At 46.4% G+C, this 23,319-nt stretch overlaps 1 protein-coding gene across 1 annotated transcript; it reads right to left on the bottom strand.

Moving 5' to 3' along the window:
* Positions 1-5: 5 nt before the first annotated feature.
* On the bottom strand, positions 6-19,251 carry LOC149359317 (juvenile hormone acid O-methyltransferase-like). The gene is made up of 4 exons (XM_089569021.1): positions 18,968-19,251; positions 14,130-14,427; positions 9,772-9,940; positions 6-172 (listed from the first exon to the last, which is right to left on the bottom strand). The coding sequence occupies exons 1-4, from the start codon at positions 19,249-19,251 to the stop codon at positions 6-8; spliced, it is 918 nt and encodes a 305-aa protein (XP_089425147.1).
* Between the last annotated feature and the right edge of the window lie 4,068 nt (positions 19,252-23,319).

Genomic DNA, 23,319 nt, shown 5'->3' with positions numbered 1-23,319 from the left:
TGGTTTCATGGCTTCTGCGCGTGAACAACGTTGAAGATGTAAGTGACGTGACACTGTCCTCCAGATACGGAACTTGTCCTCTCTCGAAGCAGGTCCAACCAGAGGTTCCTAAAAGCAACCCGTCTTTCAGGAGGTACGCCGTCGTATGCCTTGAATGCTGTCATGAACGGGTCTGCGCAGAGAAAAAAATATATCGCATGCAAGTGACTAATTGTCCAAGCCGCGAACACGCGTTGCAAGTGTTTGTTCAATGTGCACGTAAAGTTAACTTTCTCGCACGTCTATCACGTACGCTTCTGAATTAAGGAAGCTTACCTTATTCTAGTTTTTTTCACAGGAGTTTCACACCAAAGAATTCTGGACAAAAGCATTTTTGAACGGGAAAGAGTTTATGAGGGCAGTTTTTTCATATATTGTGAGATTTCTCTATAACAGTCATTATGTACAGCCTTTGTCAAAAGTAACCAGGCTGCATGGTTTGCTTCCCATTCGTATAACAGAGCCTTCACGGCTTTCTTAAAGATAAACAAGTTTTTTGATGGTGAGAACAGGGGTTCCTCTTACCATACAGAGATTTAGAGCTTGAGGGCTGGCATAATAGCTTTAATATACGAGTGAGAAGAAAAAAGTACAGCCTGGTTACTTTTGACAAAGACTGTACATCTCACGTCAGCAGGCTTGAATTTGATCACTATTAACGTTTTTTCTGACCTCAAAAGCGTCTGTGTCTTCGTTCTTGGAATACCGTTCCGTCACCATACGCATCGGCAAGGAACGTGTTGGCCCCTTCACCGTAAAGAAGGGTTTACCTCAAGGATCCGTGCTTGCCCCAGTAATATTTAACATCGCCCTGCTTCCTTTGGCATGGAAACTTGCTACTATTCCGGACATCTTTTATTTGAGGTATGCGGATGATGTAAAGGTTTGATCAGTACACACAGGCCTCACCCGTCAAGAAGTAGGCCTTCAGACCGCTCTGGACAAGACCTCTCATTGGTGCACCAAGACTGGCCCGGCGCTGTCGATCGAAAATACAATCTTTATCGGTATCACAAACCGATGGGGTAGACGCCGCTTTTTGCTCACGCCTATACAACTGTCCTTGAGGGGCCAACTTCTTACTACAGCCTCATCGATGCCAGTGCTAGGTGTCAACCTGGACAGCTCTGGTTCTGCAGCACCCTGAGTTCGATCTGCCCGACAGAGGGCCGCAAATACGTTGCACCTATTTCGCGGAATTGCCCAGAAAACAGGTAGTGCATGAGTTAATAGGGCTCGAACGTTAGTCCGCTCTGTGTTGCTGCCTTTTATGCCTTTTATGCTCTGTTTATGCCGAAGGGCATTATTGCATAATAATAAAAAGAATCCTTCCTTATTGATATTCTATACCAGTCTTAACTGCTTAATCCGAGCGATGAGAACGCTATAAAAAGATTTTGCGACATATAGGAAGAATGGACCATCATCTTTAATATTTATATACAAGTAACTTAGTTTTTCAATATTCAAACTTTTTGTCCAAGAATGTTGGACATGCATTCCGAAAAAAAAATCATAACCGATCTGGCCCGTAGTTCTTCCGCCACAGTGAACCTCGAAAAGTGTGGCGGAAGAACTATGAATCTTCAACAACTTTACGGAACTAACAGAAGCCATCCGTGCATCTCAAAAACTAAGACTTCAGACCACCCAAGCAAGACGAGCTCTCTTACGGCGAGTGGGCACAGTTGCGGACATCCGTGCACTGGATGCTCAATCCTCCTTAGAAAAACAACACAGGAAACATATAAGCATGGCTCTGATACCGAAACATATGCTCAAAGACGTTCACACAGGCAGACAACGAGCGCGAGTATCCTACCTGCGCCGACGCCTAGCCAATTCCCCGAATGTGGTTTATGTGGACGCCGCAACATACCCGGACCATGAAAAGTACGCAGTGGCGGCAGTGGACCACCGCTTCTCCACTGTATTCACTACTTCTGTAAGAGCCGAAACACCAGTTGCCGCGGAGTCTGTCATTTGTTTTTACATTTCTTTCGATCGTATCAGTTTTGCACAGAAAACCCGTGAAGACTAGTTACAGTGACACATACAGGACAACAAAGGGGGCGTACCACTCTCGAGATAGTAACATCTTTGATCATGTGATGGAGGTGGGTACATGCAGCCTGCTAAGTATCCCTCGTTTTCAGCGTCCTATTTGAGAGCAATGAAGACACCGTGAAAACTACCGCGCGATTGATAGATGACAGGACGATCTTGCTAGTGCTCTTCCATAACAGTATAAGTCCATGCGTAAAAGTAAGTTCCTTATTTCAGTGATGGAACATAAAGTGATACATAGCAGCCGCGGTGGCCTAGTGGTGATGGCGCTCGGCTACTCACCCGAAAGACGGGGGTTCGATTTCTACCGTGGCGGTCGCATTTCGATGGATGCGAAATGCTAGAGGCCCGCGTACTGTGTGATGTCAGTGCCCGTAAAGAGCCCCAGGAGGTCGTAATTTCCGGAGCCCTTCACTACGACGTCCCTCGTAGCCTGAGTCGCTTTGGGACGTTAAGCCCCCATAAACAAAACCATAAAGTGATACCTATGACACGAAAGTCACACACCCACGCACATACACATGTACTTAAGCGCATAAGTAAGCTTGTTTCCAGGGTGCAAATGAGTCCGGTGCCTCTGAGAAATGTCGAAAAAACTTTCCTATCGGGCCGTGCAGCGGCCACGCTAACGTGCGTGGGACACAATTAAGCTGTAGAGAGGGATTATATGTTTGATTTCTTCACAAACAGTAAATCATGGCCACGTTGGACTCGTCGATTTTCTGATTTTATACGAGCGGTAGCACCTTCTCCGAGGCAGTATCTGCGGATGCGCCTTTCCGGGCCACGCGGCGGGTAAAAATGACAACGAAAGGGACCATACCACAATGTAGGCTATGTGTGCCAAATAACAACGGCCACAAGTCTCGCTCGAATGCTTCGAGAGGCAACAATCGGCGTGACTTTAGATGGGCAGACATCTCGGTCGTCATTACCTGTGATGGCGCTCAGGTGACCACTGTACCGGAAGCGGGAAGAGTGGGTGAGGGAAGAAACGCGGATTTATGACATTCTTGTCGAAAGGAAGAGGAAGGAGTGGTCTGGGGTAGCGCATGTAATGCGAAGCCAAGATAACCGCTGGTCCTTAAGGGCAACGGAGTGTATTCCAAGAGACGGCAAGCGTAGCAGGGGGCGGCAGAAAGTTAGGTGGGCGGATGACATCATACGATGGCCGCAGCTGGCACAGAATAGGGTTAATTGTAGAGACATTGGGGAGGCCTTTTCCCTACAATGGGCGTAGTCAGGCTGATGATGATGATGATGATGGTGTGAAGGCAGTGGATGTCGATGACCAAATGCTCCTGTGTGTAATATGTTTCTACAGCTGGCAGGAATACCCGAGAATCGATGAAAATTACCCTTTGTTTTGCCCGATGCCTTAGAATACACATCAATACGTAATGGGCATGAACAGATGCCCATTCGCTGAGTCCCGTCGCTATTGGAATTAACGCTGATGGCAGCAAGAGGGTACTTTCATGCGCTAGTCGGTACTTGTTCATCAGGTAAAATCACTGCGTGACTGAGACAGGACAAAAGGAGTCAACCGACAGCCTAGGAGACTATAATAAAAGGTGTTGACGTTATAGAGCAATAATTATAAATGTGACAGCCCGCACTGCTGCGGCTGGAGAAGTGCTCAAAGGTGAGGTATATTGCCGCCAGGTGTCCCCGGGCGGCGCCTAGAGGACGAAGAAGTGAGGGACTTGCGTGCCCTCGGAGCTGGGACTCTGCTTCTCTGCTTGCGGCCTGTGCCTATCCCATTTGATTCCGGTTCTATTTGTGACAATATTAAAGCTGGCCAAGGATTGCTGGTCTTGCTAATCCAGGTTGCTTGGCTTCTTGTCAGGCTATGCTCAGCCGATTCAGTCTACACCACCAAGGTGAACACAGAGTTGGAAAATTTTAACCTGCCGCACTAATTATGGCCGACAAAGGCTTCATTATATATTTCCACGCTTGTTAAATGACTATATAGATCAGGGTATCGAGATTGCTAAATTAAAGTTTTCCGATTTCATTGACATATTTATTGACATATTATTACTGACATATTGACTCGACTAATTTCATGTACTGCGCTCGACCTATGTTGTGTGGTGTTTTTTATTTCAAGTCGGTTGCTTACATCTTCTAATATGTTTTCATTTTTGGTGTACATTTGGTTTCTTACGTGAAGGAACTAGGTGCATCCTAGTGCGTTGTATTCTTTCTTTCGCGTGCTTTTCACTGCTGTCAATGCCCGCTAATGAGGCCAAGGACACCTCAAGCCGTGTTTGAGAGGCTTTTCTCTTGGCCTCTTTTTCTCTGTACAGGGAGGAAACAAACAAACGAACGAACGAACGAACGAAAAAGCGAGCGAACGAACGAACGAACGAACGAACGAACGAACGAACGAACGAACGAACGAACGAACGAACGAACGAACGAACGAACGAACGGACGGACGAATGAACGGACGGACGGACGGACGGACGGACGGACGAACGGACGGACGGACGGACGAACGAACGAACCAGAGCGAACGAGCGAACAAATTAACGATTGAATGAATGAATGAATGAATGAATGAATGAATGAATGAATGAATGAATGAATGAATGAATGAATGAAATGTTGAAACATTCAGCCAGATCTGATGCTTTCAAGGCGGCTGTGAACTGCGTCCACGGTGACTGTCCGCTAGTAGTGTAACACGAGCAGGCCGCAAACTTAAGATCCAGAACTCTGGCTGTCACGCAGTGTCCAGGTTCCAGGTTGCGTTCCACACACCGCACATATATGTGAGGAACCTGTATCGGATCTTCAGTCGGTGACGCACGCATGCGCACTAACCACCGGCCAAGCTCTGGGGAGCACGCCGTTATCTGATGCGCGATATCCCACTCGCCCTCTTAAGCACAGAATGGGCTATAAAAACACTCGCTGAATAAAGGTGTTCGTTCACTGTTCCCTTGCAGCGTCGACGTTTGACTTCGGCCAGTCATGAAACAATACATGGTGTGAGAAGTGGGGTGATCCTCAAGCCTGCTGTTCTGGGATTCCACTCGTAGTGCTCACCCGCCGACGGACGACCCGCAGCAGCTTTGCAGATATAGAAAGCATCGAGCCTCCAGCACCACTGATCCTGTCCGGACACACCGGAGGAGGCTGGAAGCTGTTCCACCAAAGGTTTAAACTCTTCCGAAGGACTGAAGCGGCGAAAACGGCAGTCTTGCTCAGCGTAGCAGGCGAAGATGCGATAGAGATTTACAACAATTTCTCGTTCTTGGAGACAGAAAGCAAACAGGACTACAAAGTGGTTGTCGCCATGTTCCAGGAATACTTCGCCGAGAAATAAAACGAAGTGCACGAAATGTATGTGCTTCGTACACGCGTGCAGCAGCCGGCAGAACCTTTCCAACAATTTTTGCGAGAGGTGAAGAAACAGGCGAGGTTCTGCAATTTCGGGGCCCTAACTGACGACGTGGTTCGGGACCAGGTCGTTTTCGGCTTAAACTCGCCCAAGCTACGAGAGAAAATGCTTACAGAAAAGAATTTATCGCTCGAAAGGGCTGTGACCTTAATCAAAGCAGGTGAAACCGCAGCTCGCCAAAATGAGATATAGTCCAAGACAAAGGAAGAGGCCGAAATCGACGCAGTAACTTTAAGAAAAGAGTATCAGCCTGCAACGTGCACGCGTTGCGGCCGCACACATCCGCCAATGCGCTGACCGGCATACGGAAAAACTTGTCGTTCGTGCAACAGGCCAAATCCTTTTGCCTCGTGTTGCAGAGGGAGAACTAATCTTCGTGAGGTACAGCAAGACGGTGACGACGACTTCGAAGTTTTAGATGTGGCGGTCGATAGCATTCCGAGTGGCCGCGACTGGCTTGTGGAAGCCACTATAGGAGGAAAGATCGTCACATTCAATGTTGACACTGGTTCCCAAGCGAACCTCGTCCCGTTATCAGTCTATCGAAAGTTAAATGTCACTGCGCTTCGGTCAAACGGAGCAGCCCTGCGGTCGTACAACGGTTGCATTATCAAGCACTGGGGAACCTTTTCGACGCTCGTCGTCATTGGCAATCGAAAGTAAAGTGCTGAGTTCTTCGTGGTAAAAAAAAACAACAAACAAACCACCAGGCTATTCTTGGATTGGAGGCCAGCGAGCGTTTTGGTCTAGTTCAGCGGAATATCGACGCTGTAGCCACAACCGCTTCTGAGGAAACTTCCCGCCAGTTCCCGCTCTTGTTACATGGAACTGGACGCCTCCGGCGGGAATGCAAGATTGAGCTTCGCGAGGATGCTACTCCCATCGTACAGCTGGCTCGAAGAGTGCCCCTGTCTCTTCAGCAGCTACTGCATGCCGAGCTGGACTAAATGGAACGAGAGGGCATCATTCTCAAAATGAGCGACCTGACTGCTGACTGGGTAAGTCCAGTCGTCATTGTGTGTAGAAAAGACTGCAAGCTAAGAGTATGCCTTGACCTGAAAAAAATTAGTGACAGTCTCAAACGGGAAGACTACCAGATGTCAAGGCGAGAGGATATTGAGGCAGAGCTCACAGGCGCAAAATTTTTCTCGCGTTTGGACGCCAGTGCTGGTTTTAATCAAGTTCCCCTGGATGAGACTTCATTCAAAATATGCACATTCTCCCTACCCTTTGGGCGTTACTGTTTTTTGCGTCTCCCTTTCGGCATTGCCTCAGCCAGTGAAGTGTTTCAGAGAGCACTAAACGAGGTATTTGATGGTCTTCCTGTAGTTCACGTGTATGTTGACGATGTGTTGATTTGGGGCGCAACCCCAGAAGAACATGACAGGCGCCGACGAAATGCACTAAAAGCAGCTGAATCCGCTGCAAAGTGAAGTTTGGTGAACAAAAGATCGCATTCCTGGGTGACATAATTTCCAGCAAAGGCATCACGCCGGATGCAGGATTAATTTCCAGCATTCACGAGATGTCAAGGCCAACAGACAAGCAAGCAGTACAGAGACTGCTTGGGACAACTATTTTAGCAAATATGTTCCAAGCTTGGCCCAACGAACTTCATTGATAAGGTCTCTTCTCAAGCAAGACGTGCGGTTCGAGTGGACTGCCAACCATGAAACAGAATGGCGAGGAATTTGTGATGCGCTGAGCGCAGCTCCGCTGTTGGCGATTTTTGACCCAAACGTGAACGTAAAAAGTTACATCAGATGCCTCGCAATATGGCATTGGGTCGGCTTTGCTGCAAAGGCTTGATGACGAATGGAAGCCAGTAGCATATGCATCAAAATCGTTAACCGAGACAGAACAGCGCTATTCTCAAATTGGAAAAGAAGCTCTGGTGGTTGTTTTTGGCTGTGAACGATTTCGTCACTTCGTTTACTGACGCTCTGTGATCCTAGAGAGCGATCACCGGCCCCTTATCGACATAGTAAAGAAGGCGATAGCTGATATGCCACCACGAGTGCAGCGTATCTTTCTGAGGCTTTTAAATTTGATTACACAATCGTATTCTTCCTGGCAAGTAAATGGTCCTGGCAGACACCCGTTCCTGGAGACGGCACCGCCATGGATACCACCGACGTCGACGTCCATGCCGTCAGCGTGGTGTGACATAACGGCCAACGACTTGCACGTGAGGCTGCATGCGACCCGTATCTCAAACTTGTATTGCAAAACAACCAAACAGGACAAGCCGTAGAGGGACAACTCGCGTCAGCGGCCTCTTGAGCTTTCGGTCGTGAAGGGATACTCCTCAAGCGAACACAGGTGGTAAATCAGGCTCGAATGCGAGCGGAAATCTTGCAAAGAATTCACGCAGGGCACCTAGGAATCGGAAAGTGGAAAGGAAGAGCAAGGTAGTTAGTCTTCTAGCCATGCATCAACTCTGATATTGAAGCGCTAATACAACGGTGTGCTGTTAAGGCATGCTTACAACCACCCTGCTGAGCCACTCATGCTTTGATCTACAACTTCACAGGCTTGGTTGCGCGTTGGTGTTGACATTTTTCAGTACGGTGGCAGCCATTACTTGCGTGCTTACGATTCTATGTGTAACTAACTTTCCAGAAGTGGAAAAGCTGCGTGACCTGTCAACGCACTCTGTGACTAAGGCTCTCGGGCAATGTTCTCAAGATACGGCATCCCAACGAAGGTGTGTACCTAAAATGGCCCCCAGTTTTCTAGTCGAGAGTTCGCCTGCTTTGCCAAGTTGTACGGCTTTAAGCATGTGACTTCAAGTCACCGTTTCCCGCGTTCAAATGGTCTCGCCGAGAAAGGTGTTCAAGGGTGAAAAGGATCATGAAGAAATCGAACAAAGCAAATGAAAACTTCTGGCTGGGTTTGCTAAGCTACAGAGTCAGTCCCTTGGAAGACGGTCGGTCTCCTGGCGAACAAACAAACGAACAAAAGAGCGAACGGACGGGCGAACGGACGGACGAGCTAATGAATGAATGAATGAATGAATGAATGAATGAATGAATGAATGAATGAATGAATGAATGAATGAATTAACGAATGAATGAATTAACGAATGAATGAATTAACGAATGAATGAATTAACGAATGAATGAATGAATGAATGAATGAATGAATGAATGAATGAATGAATGAATGAATGAATGAATGAATGAATGAATGAATGAATGAGGTGTTGAAACATTCAGCCAGAGCTGACTCTTTCAAGGCGGCTGTGAACTGCGTCGACGGTGACTGTCCGCTAGTTGCAGTGTAACACAAGCAAGTCGAAAACTTCAGATCCAAAACTGGCTGTAACGCAGTGTCCTGGTTGCGTTCTACACTCCGCACATATATGCGAGGAACCCACTTCATGCTCAGTATTGCAAATGTAACAGTACAGCTGCAACAATGGTACGCAATGGTACAGAATACTTTCTGGTGTAGTCGCCCTGATCGGAGAGTGTGCTTTGTTTGGAAGCCTAATATCAGGAATGGGCCGGCGACAGACAGTATGTGAGAGTATCGCGGAAAATTTGGGGTGAAAGGAGCGCACAGGGGTGTGTCTGTGTCGTAAATAATGGCATGTAGCTCGTGCTGCAATAACGCTTGTACGTCCATTTTTGGGAAGAAACCGTGCCGAAGCACATTCCAGAACACATTCGCACGCACATGGGACGCGTCCTCGTACACGGCGAACTTCATCCCATTAAATCGCCATACGGATGGACGTTGTCTTGCTCGGGCTGCACCTTCCTTTCACTGAAAGCGGCAACGTGTAAGATGCTCTTCGCACAATCGTATCGACCACACACTGGGGCGACGTTTCGACATTTCTTGCGTTTGTTGAAGTAGGATAGCGAGATTGATAATAGGATACCGAGAAGGCTTTGTACTATGTGGTTTGCGAGGAGGAGTGGAGGCACTCGATCTAAACAATGACTGTACTAAGGCAGCTCAGTGCCAGTTCTGCTGTGCCTAACAACATCTCCACCTTTTTTGGCACCTAGTGGCTCTTGTTGAAGGCCAGTAGGTTTTGCTACTGATATTTCCTTTGTACAAAAGGTGTGAAGATCTGATGTACCATGTCCAAAGGGCAACGACAGTTTCTTCAGCTAACACTTGAGGACATAAAGCTGTAAACATAACAAATATATGGTGAGGCTGAAAACACACACACACGCACACACACACACATACAAAGAAAAACAAAAAGAATGCTGCCGCAACGAAATTCTTACCGAGGTAATCCTCCAGCCGGCGAAACGCCCATAGGCTCTCGTACTGCTGATAGGAGATACATTTAAGACCGGCCGCTGAGACGCTGTCCTTTGTCTCGGCTTCTAGGATCCCAGGAAGCCTGGTGGCTTCGTTGACACACAAGGTGCCTGGGAAGAGTTCTCTCGGATTCTGTTAAGACGGAAGAAAGGATGCATGCATAAAATAAGTTATGTACGTTGTGTAGTAGACGTGTAAATGGTTCGTAATTTGCCTTCACTGGCTGCACTAAAGCGTTTTTGGCCCTCCAAATTCATTAGACGGATTTTCTTCCGGAACATGACGTGCACAGATTTCTGCCCACATGGGGTGCACTCGAAGGGCGGGGGTGGGCGGATAGAAAGAAACCACGTATCTCGCGCCTTGAATGCATGCATACCGCAGATTTCATCCAGCGAAGGAGATGAGACTTGTTTTGTAGTGAACATACAAAACAAGAAATAGAGATCGAACAATTCTCTGCCTTTTTTTTTAATCGGTTGCAACATCGGCTTGGCACCCTGACGTGTTGTAGGACTGAGCGCATACCCTCCAAGATGTGGTTGGCACCGAGAAAGCTGCGTTTTTGTTGTGTTCACAGACACGAACTGCACGCTAGCACATCATTACTATGTGCATACTGTTTGACTGTGCATAATGAAGAGAGCTATGCGGAGATAATGGTGTTTTTATCATTGTTCGTTGAAGACATAGAAGCCAAAGACGTTTTGTCCTTTTATTGAATGCAGGTTCTATACCTTTGAATTCAGAAATCCAATCTAGCTATAGGGCTTGCATTTGCCACATATTTACAGCAACATTTTTCTCGCTGGCACTGAAATTAGCTAAGCTGGAGGATTCAAATTCGGCTTCGACCTCACCTTGCTAGCAACAAGGGCACCCATGCCTTTATATGCATGTAACTGCGTACTTGGCCTTGAAGCTAGGAAGGTAGACTACCCATATTAAGCAGGTGAGCCGGGAAAAATAGCAAAGCAAAGCTGTGGGTTCTATCGTCGCCGCGGTGTCCGTATTTCGGTGGATGCTAATTTAGATGTATGCTGGCTACGACGCCGAACGCAGGAACGGGAGCCTAAGAGCTGCGCTCTAAAATTGGAGGTGACATTTAAGCTCCGCCTTAAGGATATGACGCGATAGCCCTAACAGGTTAATGCGCGTATATATGCAGATTTGGTCATTCTCTACATAGCATTCATAGATCCCTGGGAGTCCTCACACTACTCCTGGAACAGTGGTGCAGCGGTTAAGCGATGCGTCACTGCCCTGCGATGGCAGATGCTGACACCGGTTGGACTTGTGCGACTCGGGTTGCTCTTCCCGATCAACCTCTCGAGACCAATCATTAATTGAATTACCACCTGCCACTATGCGCAGTTTGCTCACAATCCGGTTACTGTGCCCGGAAAGGGCACTGTAACTGTCTCACTTCTCGGTGGAAATCTCAACCGCGCTTCGAGGGGAGATAAAGGACTGCATGAAATAGGAGGAGAGAACGAGGCACCCTGTTGGAGGGGCCAGATAAATTTCGACCACCTAGATCTTTCAACGTGTACTCGCGTCACACTGTATACACAGAAGTCTTGTACTCGGCTTTATCGACACGATGCCGTAGCCATTGCTCACAGTTTGTGAGACGTAATGGGAGAAGTAAGACGTGAAGAGAAGAAAGCCACACTCAATCCTGCGGCATTCATTCCGGAGTCTCGTCCAGCTTTCGTGGACATGTCCGCAATTTTTTGTTTTAAAAGAAATGCAATGTTGCTTCTATAGCGTTAGAGGATCTCAGACAGGGGCGCTATAATTGCGATATGCTTGGGATGTTAAAGAACGCCGTTTCACGAACATTGGCCAGAAAAAAAAAATTGAGTGCGCTTTGTAGAAGCTGAGTTATCTGTAGTCAGAATTAGAACTTCAGCGTCTTCGCGCCTTTTCCTCTCCTCTCGTCCCTTTTTGCACGCGGGAAGGTCGGCGCTCATCCGCCGGCCACACCTGCTGGGGCGGAGCTTCCTGACCAGCTGGAGACTTATCGGCCGCGGCCATGGTAGTTGCCTGACGTCTGAAAGAAGTACTTTGATTTGGGATAGTTGGTTCATATCTTGAAAGTAGTTCGGACGGCGCGAAAACAACAAAGACAAAGGAGACACGAACACAACAGGACGGGCGCCAACTTGCAACTGAAGTTTATTGCACCAGACCCCTACATTTTATGCATCACCCCAACCATATCTCGCAAGCCTATCACACAACAACAAAACGAAATTGTCATCAAAAGTCCTAACACCGGAAGTAGGCGCAACTATTACAGACAGATATGCGGTCTGCACTATACACATGATAACATTTTCCTTATTTTATAAGTCTCAAGATTAGAAGAGCGCGCAACCCACATGAAAGCAATTCATTCTCAAAAGAAATACACACGCTTGAACAAGGCAACCAGAGCGCAAACACAACAATCCTGATTTAACACAAATTGTGATAATGAAAGAAAGACCAACAACAAACGCGAAACATTTTTGGTGGACATGAAAACTTAAACCTTCGGGGAAACCTCCCAGCTTCAATGAACTATTTCTAGCGTCAAAATCATTGAGAAACCTCCCAGCGTCAAAGATAAAACGTTAAAATCTAAAGACAGCCTTCGAGAAAAGCCACCTCAGCGTCACTAATTGAAATTGAAGGCCTAATCACGCATGCGCTTCCCGCTTTCTTAATAAAAAATGCCTCCACTACTTCCCGCTCAAATCTGTCTTTACCGCTCTTCAAAAAAACTGTTTTGCTCAATTCCGGACTACACCCTTTGCAAGTCTTGCAGTGGTCAGCAAGGAAACTTCCATGCGGAATGTGCGCTAACAACATGGAAGTTTCCTTGCTGACCACTGCAAGACTTGCAAAGGGTGTAGTCCGTAATTGAGCAAAACAGTTTTTTTGAAGAGCGGTAAAGACAGATTTGAGCGGGAAGTAGTGGAGGCATTTTTTATTAAGAAAGCGGGAAGCCCATGCGTGAGTAGGCCTTCAATTTCAATTAGTGACGCTGAGGTGGCTTTTCTCGAAGGCTGTCTTTAGATTTTAACGTTTTATCTTTGACGCTGGGAGGTTTTCTCAATGATTTTGACGCTAGAAATAGTTCATTGACGCTGGGAGGTTTCCACGAAGGTTTAAGTTTTCATGTCCACCAAAAATTTTCCGCGTTTGTTGTTGGTCTTTCTTTCATTATCACAATTTGTGTTAAATCAGGATTGTTGTGTTTGCGCTCTGGTTGCCTTGTTGAAGCGTGTGTATTTCTTTTGAGAATGAATTGCTTTCATGTGGGTTGCGCGCTCTTCTAATCTTGAGACTTATAAAATAAGGAAAATGTTATCATGTGTATAGTGCAGACCGCATATCTGTCTGTAATAGTTGCGCCTACTTCCGGTGTTAGGACTTTTGATGACAATTTCGTTTTGTTGTGTGATAGGCTTGCGAGATATGGCTGGGATGATGCATAAAATGTAGGGGTCTGGTGCAATAAACTTCAGTTGCAAGTTGGCGCCCGTCCTGTTGTGTTCGTGTCTCCTTTGTCTTTATTGTTTTCGCGCCGTCCGAACTACTTTCAAGGTCTGAAAGAATCGAACCAATAGCCATCTCTAAACTTGCATACGCAGGTGCGATTAACGGAGGAAGGTGCGAGCATGAAAAAGTCGCCAGGAAGGTCTCGGCAACTTTCGCGCATGGTTGTGGGTTCTCTGCTGCGTGTAGAGGTGTATTATTTGGCTCAAGGTTTCATGACAACACAATGAAGTGTTTGAGAGAGTTGATGGGCTCTCCTCGGAAGCCGTTTTAGAGCTAGTATAAGATATATCTGCTCATGAAAGCTGAGCTGCTGGCACCTATACTCTGCTGCCATTCTACCGCTTATCTACCCCCCCAACGTTTTTTTTTAGATTAAATGAGTCAAATGTTCCAGTTTAAAAACAAAAATATGTGCTCTGGTGCTCCATTGCAGTCATTTTTGATGGTGTGGAGAGCACACCCGTGGGCTGAGGGAAACAAGGTGGTGTGGAATGCTCTCGCACACGGGCTCGTTCTCTAGTGAGTACTACACGCATGCTCCGACGAACAGAGTGCAAATGATCCAAATACTGAGCATCGTTCCCTGGGATGACACTAATTCTCCTGTCTGACATGCAAGTGCGTAAAACTGAACGCGCCTGGATCGGAATTCCGCTGCGACACTTTCAACTTGTATTCGGTCAATGCATGGCGAGCTCGGCAGCATATTTTACGCGCTTCTGGCGCTCGTTCCTGGTATATAACCAGCTCTGTGCCATCGAATACTCACGATGATTAGGGGCTTCCACTCGTGCATCTGGTACGACTCGTCCCAAGCGTCGATGGCGTCGGCGCTGACGATGGAGAAGACGAGGCACTCGCCTCCGTCCCTCAGCAGCTTGGCCACGTTGGCGTACGCCCCGGCCACGTCGGCCACGTAGTGGAACGTAAGGAACGAGTAGATGCGGTCGAACTTGCCGTACCTGCTCAGGATTGTTCCGCTGTCGTGGTGCTCCACGTCGAGGACGTCGTGCACTATGCGGCGGTGAGCGAAGTTTTTCTTGGCGTAGTTCACGGTTTGGGGGCACCTTTTGAGGCAAGGAGAAAGTGGGCGTACATTGTCATCGCTGTACGAAGCCAACAATGCTGGGTTTATTCACAGCGCCTCTCAATCTTGACGAATAAAAAATCTACACACGTAATAATACTTTCAGAAGAAGAATAATGAAATATAAAAAAGTTCTGACCTTACTGTTACGTCATTATGTTCTTGTTTGTTGTTTATTTCTTATTTTCCGTTTACTGTTACCATTTCTGGCGTGTGCACTATGTTCTATGCTGTGTATTCTGAGCGGTAGCTACGTTTTGTTGTATATTATGTCGCCAATTCTATTGTGATTTCTTCGAAAAGTAGTTGGCGGCGCCGCTGTAAGGAACCCACCTCCGGCTACATGTCTATGTTAATAACAAATAATAAGGTGTTGTGAAAAAGCTCTGTCCGTTACTTGTCTCGTATGTTTAATCAATAGCAATTATGAAAAACAATCATTATTCCAGTGCCAGTATCAGCAGATCTAATGATACTGATAAGGAGACCGAGGGTAGCCGCCGTCCTTTGACCAAAGTTTTACAAGATCACTTGTGTTTGACGGAAGGCAAGTCCTGCCGTCGGAACGATCGTAGCCGGACTGAGGCCTCCTTCGCCTTCTAGCTTGTGCTTGGAGAACCACCTTACCTTCTTTCATCGACAGTCCTTCACGAATGGTATTGCTGTCGCACGAAGGCCGTCATTTAGATTAATGGCAACTTTCTATCACTTTTATGTTGCGGTGTCATTTTATTCGTAGCAGGGTGAGTGCTGGTTGCCTCATACTTTCAATGGTCACGTTCAGGTTGCAGCATTTGCTTTGGCACCCTAGCAATTAGTCATGTCCACTCCAGCGCCGGACTAGACTACTGCAAGAGTGTTTTTAATGCTGCGAGCTGTGTGGATACGTTAATGTGACAAGATAGACGTGTATTAAGGCGGAAGCCTTTAATGTCTTATCGTTGTAAGCAGCAGTTGTCGACAGAAAATGTCACGCTTTTCAATTGGTGGAAACGGTCGTGACGTCACAGTGCGCGCATTTCAAACGGGGCCAATTGCACTTTGGCTAGTAACCATACAACCAATTGAAGGGATCGTATAGTGATGCTCCAAGTGGGACTGAGCTTAGTTAATTGCTTAATTACCCAATTAGCCTAATTAGCTTTACTAGTCAGGCCATATAAATAAATAAAAGCGATTAAGAAATTGGTCGAGCTCAGCAATCGAACCCCGGTCTTCGGCGTGAGAGACGAGCACGCTATCCACTGCGCCATGCCAGCTCGATGGTTCGGAATGATAAAAAGGCGCGTCTAGTGAATACGGTGTCTTCACTCACTCTCATCCTCCTCCATTCCCTTCCGGCGAGGTTTAGGTGCCCACCGACAAATGAGAGACAGATACATTTCCTTTCCTCAAAAAACAATTTACCGATGAGCGAGGCGTAGAACCGAATGGGCGATGGCGTTCTATGGACTTCTTGGCAGCGTTGCAAGACGCTGTCGCGTTCCACTCTTAGGGGCGAAGCTTAACATCTTAACCACACATCGCTGACCACACTTTAGGTCAAATAAGTGCCCCCCTGAATTTTGACGGGTGTCCACCGAGATATGTGAGACAGTTACTGCGTAATTTCCTTTCCTCAAATGCAATTTTCATTCTCTTCATTACGGCTCCTCTTTATCTATCGTCTTTCACTCCCACCTCCCTTCCTCTACGGTGCGGTTCAGGTGTCCACCGAGATTACAGATGATTACTGCGCCATTTCCTTTCCTCAAAAAGCGTTGCGTTCAAAGGGCAAGGCATCGCGCCGAATGGGTGGTGGCGTTCCATGGACTCCCTGGCAGCGCTACAACGTGCTGTCGCGTTCCACTCCTAAAGGCGAAGCTTAAGCGACATTAATTAGCAGTTAATTAGTATTCAGGCATTAATCAGTAATTAACAATTAATTAGTGATTTGCCATCACTTACTAATTAGTACTCAAATATATGTGACGCTACCAGTGCCACAGAAACAGCGAAGGTGGTGCGGAAAACGCTTCCGCCTCTACCCACTTTAGAAAGTCAAAGTGCCCCCTGAATTTTTGTAGAATGTCATTAGAATACTCATGTGCAACATTCTAGGACAAAATTATTGGAAAACTGTAAGGTAATGGTATAAAAATACTGAAGGTAATGGTCCACTCATCCTATATGTAGCAAAACTTTTATTTCATAGTGTTTCCATCACCCGCATCGAGCAGTTAAAACTGCCATACAAAACCAAAGGGAAATGCTTTCGGCGGAAGCAAAAACGTCAGCCGCCGCGGTGGCTCAGCGGTTATGGTGCTCGGCTGCTGACCCGAAAGACGCGGGTTCGATCCCGACTGCGGCGGTTGAATTTCTTTGGAGGAGAAATTCTAGAGGCCCGTGTACTGTGCGATGTCAGTGCACGTTAAAGAACCCCAGGTGGTCGAAATTTCCGGAGCCCTCCACTACGGCGTCTCTCATAGCCTTAGTCGCTTTGGGACGTTAAACCCCACAAACCAAACCAAAAACGTCAATACTAAAAAGAAATCTCTACCTCTCTCGTAACCGAGAGTAGAGTAAGCATGAAATGTTTACGGGCATAACATGAAGCGTACGCGAACACAACGAGACGCAGGCCTGACAAGAATGTACTACATGCAACGCGTTCGAAACTGTCTAAAGTACGTAGAGGCGAAAGCGTTTTCCGCACCACTTTGCCTATGTGACACTGGTGACGTTACCACTGAATTACGTCACACATAATTGATGACGAAGTAATGACAAATTACTTATTAGTACCGAATTAGTGACTAATTACTGATTAATGACTAATTAATTAACTGCTAATTGATGACTTAAGCTTCGCCTTTAGGAGTGGAACGCGACAGCGTGTTGTAGCGCTGCCAGGCAGTCCACGGAACGCCACCACCCTTTCGGCGCGATGCCTTGACCTCTGAACGCGACGCTTTTTGAGGAAAGGAAATTACGCAGTAATTCTCCGTCATCTCGGTGGATATAGGAAGGAGGAACGCCACCACCCGTTCGGCGCGATGCCTTGCCCTTTGAACGCAAGGCTTTTTGAGGAAAGGAAATGACGCAGTAATTCTCTGTCATCTCGGTGGACACCCGAACCACAACGTAAAGGAAGGGAGGAACGCCACCACCCGTTCGGCGCGATGCCTTGCCCTTTGAACGCAAGGCTTTTTGAGGAAAGGAAATGACGCAGTAATTCTCTGTCATCTCGGTGGACACCCGAACCACACCGTAAAGGAAGGGAGGAACGCCACCACCCGTTCGGCGCGATGCCTTGCCCTTTGAACGCAAGGCTTTTTGAGGAAAGGAAATGACGCAGTAATTCTCTGTCATCTCGGTGGACACCCGAACCACACCGTAAAGGAAGGGAGGAACGCCACCACCCGTTCGGCGCGATGCCTTGCCCTTTGAACGCAAGGCTTTTTGAGGAAAGGAAATGACGCAGTAATTCTCTGTCATCTCGGTGGACACCCGAACCACACCGTAAAGGAAGGGAGGAACGCCACCACCCGTTCGGCGCGATGCCTTGCCCTTTGAACGCAACGCTTTTTGAGGAAAGGAAATGGCGCAGTAGTTCTCTGTCATCTCGGTGGACACCCGAACCGCACCGTACAGGAACAGAGGAACGCCACCACCCGTTCGGCGCGAAGCTACCGGCGCTTGTATGCCGGTCCTGTAGGAGGGCTTAGAGAGTCTCGTTAAATCTCGTACGGTGCCCGGATGCTCTCGTTTCAGAGCCCGGATGAGTGGAATTCAGTGCCCGGATGTCGGCTCTCGGTTTCGGCGTGACGTCACCACACTGCCGACAACGGGAGCTAATTTTCTCTAAGCGGCCTTCTCTCAAAGCCCCTAACAGATCACGTATGACAAAGAAATGTATTGCGGCATCTATGTGCTTTTTGCACGCGTTATTAGAAATCGGAAATTATAATTCCGTGCATTATCAAATGCACAGCTCGACTAATATCTTGATAAACATTGAGAAGACACTGGCAGCAGTTATTTTTTGTGACTCGTTTGGAGAGCAACCGGCGATTGTATGCCAGTCCCGTAGGAGGGCTTAGAGAGTCTCGTTGAATCTCGATAAGTCTCGTACGGTGCCCGGATGTTCTCGTTTCAGAGCCCGGATGAGTGGGTTTCAGTGCCCGGATGATGGCTCTCGGTCTCGGCGTGACGTCACCACACTGCCGACAACGGGCGCTAAAAGCATTTCATGCTTAAAAATTTAAGCCTGCTGACGAGAGATTTGCGGATATATTGATTGCTATAGTGAAATATTATAACATATGAAAAAATTGCGCTCATAAATTCTTCTCGTTAAAAAATGTTTTTGTCCACAATTCTTTATGTATGAAAAACACCTGCAAACAAGCCCCTGAGGTGACAATCCTCCCCCCCCCCCCCCCCTTTTTTTTTGCACAGTACGGGGTCAAAGGTGCAGTTTTTAACACGAATCGGAATGAATGCTCTTCTGCGAAGACTTGACATCTGCAGCTACTTACCTGTCTACAGCCACGACACGGCTGCATGTTTTTCGGATGCGAGGCAGCAGCGCTTCCTTCGTGAAGTTTCCCGGTCCGCAGCCCACGTCCAGGTACTGACGTTCGCCGCTGCACGTCGCGGTGGGCGCCTTGACGAAGCGAACCATGTTGAGCGCCCTGAAGTTCTCCTTGTATATGCGAGCCTCGAGCTCGAGGTAGGCTTCTGAGCCGAGGTTCCAGCCACTCGGCAGACTCCTCACTTTCGTCACTTGCTTCATGAGTTGCGACGCCCACATTTTTGCCATCTGGAATGCGTAAAGAAGAGAATCGAGGGAGTAAATAATTACAAGAGATTGAGGACTATTCTATTAAGACGAACGCTTCTCGTGTATATAGCGTGATCTGAAACATTTGTTTCTTTCCTAGGATATGCGGGCCAGAACTAACATATAAATCTCGGTTGGTTACTTTAATAAATATGCTTTTGCCTCTAACTAAAGGTCCGTAATAAGGGTTCTCTCCCAAATTATTGTTGTTTTGTGTTGAGCTTTATGGCCCATAAGCAACTGAGACCATCATGGGCCGAACAGAGGGTTGAGTGTTTTGTTGTTGTGTTTAAATTTTTCCACCACTAATATTTTTCTCAGAGTTTACTTAGAAGGTTTATTTCCTTTAAAAACCAAAGGTATCACAGTTGGACAAGCGCATTTTCTGCCAGCAGTAGGCTAGGGTGAAATAGGATGTATTCATTATAGAAGCGAGTAAAAGGCTTTTTCTTACTTTCTCCAGTTTTTTTGCACGAAAGTAGTATGTGGTTGATTGTGAGCTCATCTTCGTGTGCTTTACATGTAGGTTTTTCGTGTTTAAATCGTATGAAATTATGTGTGGGATGCGTATGTCCAATACGAAAGCGGCACAAAATTTCGATAAAGCGTTAATGATGACTACATGACTCCTACTCCTTGATTATAGGCTTAGCTACGTGTGGTTTGTTGTTTATTTCATTATACTATGAAGTCTGCCACCTAGCTCTAAGTTTAATTTTATAAATATAAAGCAATCTTTATGCGGTGCATTTACGCTTTTCATATCGACATTACAAGCGCGCGTAGCCCACGCATCAGCTCCCTCGTTCCCGCTGATTTCCACGTGACTAGAGATCGAGGAGAACTTTATTATTCTTCATTACGTTTCTGCTTTCTTTAAATTATGTGTTATACCTCCCGTTATGGGATGAACTTACTTTCCGGTGTGCACTGCTGTGGTTACACTGAGGGAGTCAGTGCATGAAGTAATGCTGTTTTCCATGCCTTTGTTTATTATTTTTTCCGCAGCTACAGCAGTGGCGTAATATTCTGGGGTAAAAACTGATGCGCACTGAGGTAGCCTGACTATTTTTTTACCACTTAGATTTTATTACCACACTTCCAGCATAAAGTGCTGTTTTGAAACCATCTGTCTAAAAATCTGAGTAATTCTTGTATATTTCCTTTACCGCGAAAACCTCTGGGATTTACTTTTTGCGAGTAAGTGTCACGTAATGTTGCATACAGTAGGGAAGGTGTACCAGGGTGGCAGGGGGCTGAAAGTCCGGGCTATATCAGGCAGTATGCTCAGTATACCTAATACTTGACATTTTTCGTCGCAGCGGAGGAGGAGCGCAGAGATTGCTTGGGGTTTATTGTTGAACAGTTCTTTGGATGGGCATTTCGTAACGATGGGGTATAGCAGAGATGCTTCGATAGTGAATGGGTTTTTAAGACGTATGTGCATGCCAGTATCGTTCTTTTATTCTCAAGGGGTGGTCCGTTGCATTTTGTATTTATGAGTGATGTCCTGTATTCCCCACTTCAAAGGCGCAGACCTGAGTTATATACTGGGTCCAACCTTCTTAGGTAGGTCAGCTTAGCACAACCCTACACGGTGCAACCGCAATCACAGCAAGAGCGTACTATAATGTGATAAATGTACAAAAGACATGTCCTATCAACCCCCCCCCCCCCCCCCCCCCCCCCTGTTTTCCTGAAAGCACATTTAAGGATAGTGATGTTTTCTTCTTCAGATCGTTTATGTGACGAAAGAATGCGAGTTTCTTTTTGTTGCATGTTACGCTTAAAATTTTGTTCTGGCTTTTTACTGCCAATTCGGTTTCATTTAGGTGTAGCGTGGGATCAATCTGTAAGCCTCGCTTGAGCGAGAACATAAAAGCCACTGTTTTCTGTGGGAACAAATGGAAACCATTTCTGTCTGTTCATGTCGCTAGTTGTCAGTTGTACTTGGCTCTCGCACTTTGAAACGTTGGAGGATATGCAGGCTATCTGAAGATCGTCAAGGTGGATTTTGGTATTGTTTTAGCGATGGACCTAATTTTTGTGACAAACCGTTGTGCTTAAAATACGCCCCTGGGGAACCTCATTCTCCTGAACGGAGTTCTCTGACATGGTTGAGCCTAGGCAGACGTGAAAAGAATAAGAACTCATTCAAGCAGTTCAACATCCTGCCGCGGATCTCTAGGTCTCCTATCCTAGGTGTGGAGGATCCCGAACATCCAGGTCGTATAGTATACGTTTTCTAGTTCGATTAAGGCGGCAAGACAGGGCTGTTTTTGTATAAAGGCCTCTAGCAGAGTATTTTCAAAGCGAACTAGGTTGTCTGTGACTGAGCATGCCTTTTTAAAACGGCACTGATGAATGTCGAGGAGTTCACGAGATCCTGGCACGAAGGTTAACCTGATATACAGAACACTTTCAAAAGATTTGGCGAGGCACCTGGTGAGGGCCATTGGCTTGTAACTACTAGGGAATGTTGGCTGCTTTCCAGGTTTCAGAAATGGCACAATAACGTGATTTTTCCAGGCTTACGGTACTTTTCCAAGTGCCAATATTTTGGTAAAAATTTCAGAAGTGCTTCCAAAAAAGGTTGCGAAAGATGCACCATCATTTAATAATGTTTATCATCAGTGCCGGGTGTTGTCTGTTCACAGGCTGATAGGACTCTGTTTTATTTCTTGGATTGTAACCAAACTATTGTATAGTTCGTCGGCGCAGCCGCTTGCTGGAAGTTTGGGTTTCTCAGCTGTGTTTTTGTGTTTAAATTGATTCTGTCTAGAATGAAGATCTGGAAGCGCTTGATAAATGTTCCCCTAAAATGCCTGCTTGTTTCTCTATACCTGTTTGTGTATCTGGGGCTGTGATAAAGGGAACTGTGAAAGGGGAGAAGCTGCCGTTTAGTTTACATATTTGCTTTCATATTTTTTTGGATATAATGGAACTGCTTATGGATGGTACGTGGCTTTCAGTTAAGACTTTTTCCGCATTGCTACAGACGTATCATGTTTTTGCACTCGTATTTTTAAAATTTGTGATGTTCTTGTGGATTAAATACCAGAGAAAATTATCCAGGATTTATTTTGTTTCTTTTTTGCCTCTACATCTTTTGTCATATCAAACCTCATGGTTTTGTCGTACCACGCCCGAAAACTGAGGAATAGCTAAGCGTGCAGCAGTAACGATATAGGTTGTAAACATTTCACTGAGTTCATCGGCACTGAGATCGTGTGAGAATGTTTCCTCCAGAGTGGCCTTTTCCTGAAACAGTGCCCGGTTCGCTACATAGTGCTTCCAACGACGTGGTTTCGCTGGGATGATTGATGGTGATGACGATAAGCTGATTACTGCAGGCAGGTTATAGCTTCCGTGGGGCTTGTTTAAAATCCATAAAAACAGAGGGTGAACCATTTTACCTGAGCCCTGGAAGCAGGAAGTGTGCATGACTGTATTCAGTAGGCAGATATAACTGCCCAGAATAAATTATTCTAAAATGCGACCTTTAATGTCAGTTTTGTTCACTTCCCCCAAAAGAGAAGACGGCATTGAAATCGCCGACTACCAGATAGGGCTCTGGTAGCGGTCTTAAAAGTGCTCTGTCGTGGAGTGTTACTGTGAGATGTGGTTCGAGATGTATAGAGCATATTGCGACAGTTTTAAAATGAACACCAGTGACTGCAAAAGCTTCATATTTAGTCTGTAATTGGATTTCGCAAGCTGCGATACCACTACGAATGACAACAGTAGCACCGCCACAGAGCCTAGACGCTTGTTCTCTTTATTGCAACAAAAGACTGTATTTCTTTAAAAGTATTATTTGTGCTGAGGTTCTAAGTTCGTCTCTTGTAGACATAACGCTACCGGGGCGAGCGAATGCAGTAGTGAATTCTACGCTTGCAGAGTTCAAGATATCTTTGTTGTCTTCAACTTTCCACACGCACAGGTGAGTGGAATTGTTATTTCGTTAAGATATTTTATACCATCTACGTGTACGTCCTCAACAACGCGACTATTCATTGTTTATTTATTCGGATGTTTCCAAAAAAA

Source organism: Amblyomma mixtum, chromosome 2, assembly GCF_055824585.1.
Source record: "Amblyomma mixtum isolate Tamu chromosome 2, ASM5582458v1, whole genome shotgun sequence".
In the NCBI taxonomy this organism is placed as follows: Eukaryota; Metazoa; Arthropoda; class Arachnida; order Ixodida; family Ixodidae; genus Amblyomma; species Amblyomma mixtum.
This window is presented reverse-complemented; position numbering and strand designations above follow the sequence as displayed.

What these genes read in the sequence shown, in the direction of transcription:
- LOC149359317 (XM_089569021.1), bottom strand. Translation starts at nt 19,251, where the DNA reads ATGGCAAAAATGTGGGCGTCGCAACTCATGAAGCAAGTGACGAAAGTG. An exon ending in AGTGGAAGCCCCTAATCATC is followed by an intron (nt 9,941 to 14,129) that starts GTGAGTATTCGA and finishes CCGTCTTAACAG; the next exon opens with AATCCGAGAGAACTCTTCCC. An exon ending in CCGGCTGGAGGATTACCTCG is followed by an intron (nt 173 to 9,771) that starts GTAAGAATTTCG and finishes TTCTCTGCGCAG; the next exon opens with ACCCGTTCATGACAGCATTC.